The sequence below is a fragment of the Vicia villosa genome, linkage group LG3 (genome assembly GCF_029867415.1).
Source record: "Vicia villosa cultivar HV-30 ecotype Madison, WI linkage group LG3, Vvil1.0, whole genome shotgun sequence".
Classification (NCBI taxonomy): Eukaryota; Viridiplantae; Streptophyta; class Magnoliopsida; order Fabales; family Fabaceae; genus Vicia; species Vicia villosa.
The window spans coordinates 43,856,747-43,865,111 of record NC_081182.1 but is presented as its reverse complement, the minus strand read 5'-3'; the positions used below and the strand labels follow the sequence as shown (position 1 = coordinate 43,865,111).

General features: G+C 34.7%; 1 protein-coding gene across 3 annotated transcripts; it reads left to right on the top strand.

The window, feature by feature from the left end:
* Positions 1 to 433: 433 nt before the first annotated feature.
* On the top strand, positions 434 to 4,525 carry LOC131661189 (bZIP transcription factor 18-like). 3 transcript variants are annotated; one of them, XR_009301135.1, is made up of 5 exons: positions 434 to 984; positions 1,091 to 1,223; positions 2,365 to 2,449; positions 3,293 to 3,741; positions 4,308 to 4,525. XR_009301135.1 is itself a non-coding variant. In XM_058930638.1 (4 exons), exons 1-4 carry the CDS (start codon positions 641 to 643, stop codon positions 3,667 to 3,669), a joined length of 939 nt encoding a protein of 312 aa, XP_058786621.1. In that variant the 5' UTR covers positions 435 to 640; the 3' UTR covers positions 3,670 to 3,831. The 3 variants fall into 3 exon arrangements, 1 of the variants encoding a protein (XP_058786621.1); XR_009301134.1 differs by lacking the exon at positions 4,308 to 4,525 and adding an exon at positions 4,120 to 4,282; XM_058930638.1 differs by lacking the exon at positions 4,308 to 4,525 and having other exon boundaries at positions 435 to 984; positions 3,293 to 3,831.
* The last annotated feature ends 3,840 nt before the right edge of the window (positions 4,526 to 8,365 follow it).

The following is an 8,365-nucleotide window of genomic DNA, read 5'->3' as shown; positions in this document are numbered from 1 at the left end:
ACATGAAGAGGATTCAGTCCGTTCCCCTAATAATTTAAAAGAAATGTATAATTAAAAGAAGAAAAAGCATTTATTTTATATATAATAAATATAAATATAGATAAACTTACTTATAAAGCTTTTATAAGAAAATAAACCCTTTTTTTATGGAAAAAACTTTTTTGTTTATGAGAAAAGGGGTCATGCACTGACAGTGTAAAATATTTTTACACTGTCAACCAATCACCACCATGCATCCAATTAAAACATTCTTTTATTTAAAAAAACTTTAATGATATGACACATTCATGACTCCCTATTGGATGACCGTGGAAAACTATTTTACACTGTCAGTGCACTACCTTTTAACTCTTTGTTTATACCAATAAATAAATAAAACCTTTTTCTTTTTATGAAACTAAATCGAGAGATAAAGAAAAATACCAGAAATAAACAAACAAAAATGTAGCAATAATCATGTTATTATGATGCCGGAGACAATAGTAAATAATAATCGTTTGTGACAACACCATAGAAATTTCTCTCTGAATTTTTTTTATTATTGGAAGAAGAGAAGAGAACCGCAAGTGTGAGAGTGAGCGGGGAGGAGAGAAGAAGAAAACCGGGTTCAAACCGGATCGGAAACAACCACACCATTACGATGTCGACCCCATTCCACCGTCGATCTCAATCGGAGGTACATTTCCGAATCCCCGACGACTTCGACCTTGAAATGGATCCCTTCGACTTCGACGCCTCTCCGCTCCATTTTCAAGATCCACAACCACACGACGATCTCCTCTCTTCCTACATTGATTCCGACAATTCCGGATCCAAACTCAACTCTCCTCCTCCCAATGCAGATACCGGCAGGCCCGGTCACCGCCGTAGCAACTCCGCCGATACATCTTCTTCCATGTTATCAGAAGGAATCGAATCTAAGAAGGCTATGTCCCCTGATAAACTCGCTCAATTATGGACCGTTGATCCGAAACGAGCCAAGAGGTTATTCTTTCAATAACCTAACACGCAATTTTCTGTAACGATACGGTTTCCGATCTGGTTTTCGTATTGAATCGCAGTTGTTAATGGATCGTGAATTTTGATGCAGGATTCTGGCTAACCGTCAATCTGCTGCACGTTCGAAAGAGAGGAAAGCTTGTTACGTGGTTGAGCTTGAAAGGAAAATTCATACTCTTCAAACTGAAGCAACTACTCTTTCTGCTCAATTAAATCTTTTCCAGGTTCTTACTTATCATTGTCTGCGTTGAACAAAACTGTTGTTAGGCCTAGTTATTTTGATTTTTACCTGCTCTAAATTATAATCGAACAGTGAAAAATGTGCTAATTGTGATGTAAATGATGTGCATAACTATACATACATAGTGCCAATTTATTGTATTTTTTGTTTATTAATAAGACTGTTATTAACTCACATATAAGTTTGTTGCATGTCCGTTTATTGCTTAACTAGGCGCCTGGTTCGTTCTGCAATGAAGAAAATTGATTTTGGTTAAAAGTGACTTAATGTAAAGTGATTTATGTTTGGATAAATTCGTGCAAAAGTGAGTTGAACAGTAACTTCCAGCTACAAAACCTAGTTTCAACTTGAATCAATTCTAGAGAAAAAATCAGGTTAATTTCAAAAGCTACAACACCTAGTTTCAACCGGAATCAATTATAGAGAACACAATCAATTCAACTTGTGAGAACTAAATATGTCAAAATCAATTATGCACATTTAGAATCAGTTTTGGGTGCTCAAACCGGAAACAAAACATATTCTAGACCTTCTTGGAGGTTCATATATTATGTTTAGTTAAAATATACAAATATAAGAGATATTAATGGACATTGAGATGATATTTATTCAGAATGTATCCTCTCCTATTTCTTTGCCTTCAACTCCTATGCGGCTCCAAATCCAACGGCTGACAAGCAAGAAAAAACAATTATGGAGAATACAGGTAGGCATATAATATAATCCAAAGGTTAGAGTTACTGGTGATCAGAGGGCAGTAGAGGAAAAACTACAAAGGATTCGAATCCGTAGTCAGTGTCATGAATAGTTATTATTGAGAATAGCCTTATTGAGAATGGATCTGAATCTTTATCGATGTTTCCACAAGATTATATACTTGCTGTGAAGCTCAAATAGGCTGTGTAGTCAATGTCATGAATAGTTACCCTATTCGGTTATTTTCTTCACTAGGCTATTGGTTTGCTTAACATTCTTATGGACATTTATTCTTCTTCAAAATGAGCATGCTCTTGTTTCCTTTGATTGAACTTGGTTTCCAGTTTGTGAAATTCTTTACATTAGTGGTTTAAGCCATTATGCTTTGTGATTGTGAGACTTATGCATTCTGATACTATTTTTTTCAGAGAGATACAAGTGGTCTGTCTAGTGAAAATACCGAGTTGAAGCTTCGGTTACAAGGCATGGAGCAACAAGCTAAGTTATGTGATGGTACGTCTAAGCCATGCTAATATGCAAAATTTTATTTCCATTTTTCATCTTGTTTATTGCTATCTATGTTTAGCTTTGATATCTGTTACTTTATGCTAATTCTTTTGCTGGTTTTTGTTGTTGTTGTTGTTGTTGTTGTTTTGTTTCAGTATAACATGAAAGCCCAGTAACTTAGTTTAACCCTAATTAATGAAATCAACAAAAATTTAAATTTGACTCAGTTGTATTTTTGGTCTCTGTAGTTTGGCAGATGGGTGATTTTAGTTCCTTTAGTTTATGTTATAATATGAGAAAATATCATTAAATATTGTCTAATGATTAATATCTGAGTGGAGATGGATAATATTTTGTCACGTGTCAACCGTCTCAGATGACATGGAAATCCTTTGTGCCATGTCATCTCAAGTTGTTGCTACACTACATCAGAAAATATGGTTCCTTTAGCTTATACTCATAGTAATTGGACCAGATTTCATTCATTTGAAATGTGTGGGTGACTTAGTTTAAGTAGAGTTGAAACCAGAGATACAAAAATCACCCATCTACCAAACTTTACAGATAAAAAAAATACATTGAAGCCTTTGGTGCCAAAAAAATAAATGAAAATACAATGATCAGTCCATCACTACTGAGTCAACTATTGAGTTAAACTCATCAACCATGAATAAAACCTCCACTACTTTGATGACTAGTCCAGTTTTCAAACCATTGCACATGATCAATGATCTACAAGTAGTGTTTCTGAATTGTTAAAATTTCAGCTTATATGTTGTTACATACAACTTATTTACATGACTCTGCCCACATGTTTTAAAAATAATTCTAATAAAATAAAATGTACAGCTCTAAATGAAGCCTTGAAGAATGAAGTTGATAGGCTGAAGGTTGCTACTGGAGAGGTAACAACCCATGCTGATACATATGGCTTGGGAATGCATCAACTTTCATATTCTCAAGCTTCACCCTTCATGCACCAGCCACAACATGGTCAGAACGAACTTCGGGCCATGCAAATGCAGCAGTTTCATTCATACTCATCTAACACATCCAATCCCCACCAGCCTCAGTTTGATCTACCCACTTCATATGATTTGTCAGAAATGCTGTCAAGTGATTCTATCGGCCAGTTTCAGGGGCTGGATATTGGCCACAGGGTTTCTCATGTTCTGATGCCTGATGGTCCCTCCGTTTCTGTTAATAAAACCAACAACGCCTTTTGATGCAAATTTTACTAACATGTCACCACCCTATTTTTTGGGTTGTTCATAGACTGACATGAGTGAGACCCAAAGGTATTGATTTTTTTTGTTTTTCTATTCAATTATTTATTTGATTGAGGGTGTATGTGGATTAGCTTATATTGAAAAAAGTACTTCATTTCACTGGTTTTTGAGAATTTTTTTTAACAAAAATATATCTCCAAAAATAAAGTGAAACAAACATCTTCAAGTAGCTTTTTTATCTGCTCTTTATTTTCTCTAATTTTCTGTTAGTATTGAAGTTAATTTATAGAAATTGACGTTTGATTGATTAGTATATGATCCATTCTGGTCATTTTTGTACAATACTTTATTGATGTGATAATTTTTTTCTCTAGAGCTTTTCATAAAATTTTCTACACTAAATTACACCTATTTGAATCCTTGTACTCATTTCTGCACTGGGCAAAGATTAACAGGTCTTTGTACAAGTTCTCATTTCTACCTTGTATAGCACAAAAGAACCTTTTGTCATTAATTTCAGTTGCTGTAGACTGTAGTTCATACATATGGACATGGTATGCCATGGACAGACCATCGAGTTTAGTTTTTGTGCATACAAAAGCTAATCGCACTTTACTGTTTAACTGTCCTAACAGTTTTCTGAAGAAGTAATTTGAACGAGCTTCCGTGTACTTTACTAGTTGGTCTCATGTTTTAGGCAGGAAATAAATGGCAATTGGCAAGCACTTGGTGCTGTCTCCTCTTTTATCCTTTCTATTGCCGTTTTCCTTCCCTTTTCATTTTAGCTTTCATCTTCTCTGACAATTTCTGTATTACATTATCAAATAAGATTGCTGGTAAGAGTTGCATTGTATAGTGTTAGATTTTTTCAAAACCAAAAACCCATCAGCTGATACAAAGAAAGCATAACATGATATATTTTCTCATCTAGACCAAATAATAATTGCTACTAATGATTTTAGACTGATGGTATTATCTGTATTTTGAAGGAAAATTGTGTTTGATAGTTGTTGATACAACTACTCTGTCTGTATACATATGTTAGTAAGATTAAGAGGGGAGTATAGATTGAGTAGAGTTATTAAGTAATGCTTCAACCTTGTCAAGTTAAAGGGAAAAAGAAAAAAGAACTGTATGTTGTCTTTAAGTAGCAAATGATCAAAAGGGGAAAACAAAAGAACTCATGTTATCTTAAGTAACAAATGATCAAAGGGTGATGTTTGTTGTAGAACTGTAAATAATGATTAGCTAGCACTATTGTTTAAAGCTAAGGAAAAATGCACCTTTTAACTTATTTACATTTTTAACACATTTTTTATTGCCAAATAAGAAGCATGTTTGAATGATTTTGTAGGTTTCACGTTAATTTATCTAATGGAGAATATTAAAAACAGTATTAGTAAAGATAATATTGAACTCAGAGTGGCCTCCTGGTGTGTGCTGAAATTGTCTAACAAGTAACAAAGCAAAGTTTGTCCAGTAATAACTTGAATTTTAACATTTTCACTCTGTTAATTACCGTTGTCCTGGATTGTCATTGTCAAAAATAACATTAGGTTATGTTCACTAGCATTCCAATTAGGAAAAATACACAAGTTTAGGGCCCGTTTGGCGCGCTGGATAAGAAGACAAAATTATCCTATCCTAATATAATATGTTGTTTGGTGCACCAATAGGAAGGATAATTTAAACCTATTACTAATCCTATCCTATTACCCCTTTGTTATTCTTATCCTTATTTTAAGCTGGCTTAGCAAAATGATAGGATAATTAAAACAAAAACACACGCTTCTGATATTTTTTTTTTCTCACATTCTTTTTCTCACTCTCACATTCCCTTTCATCTCTACAGTTCCATCATCTCTGCCGTCACCAAGTCAACCGCGTTTTTTGCTACGGTAATGTTTTTTATCCAATTTTTCTATAAAAACGGTTTCTTCTTCATCAATATTGATTTTTCGCAAAACTCTAATATTTTCCTTAGTCAACCGCGTTTTTTGTGTTAAAAAGTTTGTTTTTTTTAATACCCATTATTTTTTTCTACTATTCACTATATCTTCTGCTTTTCATTGTTTTTTCCGTGTTTCCCCTATTTTAACTCTATTATATGTTATTATATGGTTATATTAGTGCCATCATACTACTTGTTCATATTATAGGTTAATATGGATTCAGAGGATCAAGAAACTAGATAATATTATTTTATCCTATCATGTATTTTATCCTCTGAATCCATATTAACCTATAACATGAACAAGTAGTATGAGGGCACTAATATAACCATATAATAACATATAATAGAGTTAAAATAGGGGAAACATAGAAAAAACAATGAAAAACATACGATATAGTGAATAGTAGAAAAAGAAAATAATGGGTATCAAGAAAAAAACAAACTTTTTAACACAATGGGTATCAAAATAGTAGAAACATAAAAAAAAAACATCAAAGAGAACACAAAAGAAGAAAAAATTAGTAAAAAAAGAATAAGGAAAAAATTAGGGTTTTGAGAAAAATCAATATTGATGAAGAAGAAACCGTTATTATAGAGAAATTGGAACAAAAAAACATTACCGTAGCAGAAAACGCGATTGACTTGGTGACGGCAGAGATGATGGAACTGTAGAGATGAAAGGGAACGTGAGAGTGAGCAAAGGAACGTGAGAGAAAAAAAATATCAGAAGTGTGTTTTTGTTTTAATTATCCTATCATTTTGCTAACCCAGCTTAAAATAAGGATAAGAATAACAAAGGGGTAATGGGATATGATTAGTAATAGGTTTAAATTATCCTTTCCTATTGGTGCACCAAACAACAGATTATATTAGGATAGGATAATTTTATCATATCTGTCTCATTATCTAGCGCGCCAAACGAGCCCTTAATTTAATTTTAATTTCAGCATTGTTTTTTTATATAAATATATGAAAATAAATATTATCTTGTTACTATCAAGTGCGTCCAAACACATGATAGGATAAAATAATGTTATCTAGTTTCTTATCCCGTGTGCACCAAACACATGACAGGATAAATGTCTATCCTGTCACTATCTATTAGAATTAAAGGAGTGTAGAATAGAAGATGAAAGTATTCTGCATTATGTTTTCAATCATTGAGTTACTGTTACATTGAGAACTCTATATATGCAACATATAAAACTATGCCTTACAACTACATTTTCATGATATATACTCACCTGTATAGTTTTGGTTGGTTCACACCATGGAGAGATATTATCATATCTCTAACACCCCCCCTCAAGATCAAGGAGGGAACACCTTGAGCTTGCACCTGAGGTCCTGAAAAGCAGCCGTCCCAAGCGATTTTGTGAGTGTGTTTGTTAATTGTGCAAACGCAGGAACATGTTGAATCACCAGTTGCTTAGCTACCACACGTTCACGGACAAAATGAATATCAAGTTCCACATGTTTTGTATGGGCATGAAGAACTGGATTGTGGGATAGCATGACTGCACTCAGGTTATCACACAATAGAGTAGGAGGGTGAAAGGGAATGTGTAGTTCAGTTAGCAGAGACTCTATCCAAATCAATTCAGCGGTTATATGAGCAAGGGCCATATATTCCGCTTCTGTGCTTGATCTAGCAACAAGCGATTGTTCTTGGAGCTCCAAGCAATTAGGTTGGGACCAAGAAAAATGCACGAGCCAGATGTAGACCTGCGATCGTCTAGATCACTTGCCCAGTCTGAATCACTATAGGCCCTCAAGGAAAATTTCTGAGTCGTGGCAAATGGAGAAAAGATAATACCATGAGATATAGTACCACTCAAGTACCTGAGAATCCTGCGAGCAACAACCCAGTGAGTGTCACAGGGAGTTGACATAAACTAGCAAGCTTTGTTGACACTGTATGATATATCTGGCCTGGTGAGAATCACATTTTGCAATGCTCCAACAATTAACCTATATAAGTGAGGATCAGAGACAGCTTGAGAGCCATGTTTGCTTAGTTTGTAGGTGCTAAGCATTGGAGTTGGTACACCATTAGCTTGAGGCATTTTAGCTCGATCAAGTAAATCCTTAATGTACTTTCTTTGAGTTAAAAGGAGAGATTCATTCTTCTGAGGGACAAACTCTATACCCAAGAAATATTCTGGTGTGCCAAGTTTCTATAGAGCAAAGGCTTTATGGAGCATGTTGATGAGATCATGTACCAGGTTTGTTGAGGAACCAGTTATAAGGATATCATTAACATAAACTAAAGCATAGAGTGTAGTACCTTGTTTGGAGTACACAAATAGAGAGTGATCACATCTGGAGTGTATGAAGCCAAAATTCATGAGAGCTTGAGTCAGTTTATCATACCAAACCCTAGGGGTCTGTTTGAGGCCATAGAGAGCTTTATGTAGCATGCATACCAGGTCCTTGTTTTGATGAGTAAACCCTGGGGGTTGCACCATGTAAACATCCTCTTGGAGAGTGCCATTCAAGAAGGCATTATTAATGTCAATCTGTTGTACATCCCATCTATATGTAAGAGCCAAACTCCAGATAATTCTTATTGTGGTAGGTTTTACCACTAGAGAGAATGTTTCAGTGAATTCAAAACCTGGTTGTTGATGGAAGCCTTTGGCCACCAACCTGGCTTTGTACTTGTTCACACTACCATCTGGGTTTTCCTTCACTTTAAATACCCATTTACATCCCACAGCCTATCTGTGAGGAGGAAGT

What these genes read in the sequence shown, in the direction of transcription:
- LOC131661189 (XM_058930638.1), top strand. Translation starts at nt 641, where the DNA reads ATGTCGACCCCATTCCACCGTCGATCTCAATCGGAGGTACATTTCCGA. An exon ending in GATCCGAAACGAGCCAAGAG is followed by an intron (nt 985 to 1,090) that starts GTTATTCTTTCA and finishes ATTTTGATGCAG; the next exon opens with GATTCTGGCTAACCGTCAAT. An exon ending in ACAAGCTAAGTTATGTGATG is followed by an intron (nt 2,450 to 3,292) that starts GTACGTCTAAGC and finishes TAAAATGTACAG; the next exon opens with CTCTAAATGAAGCCTTGAAG.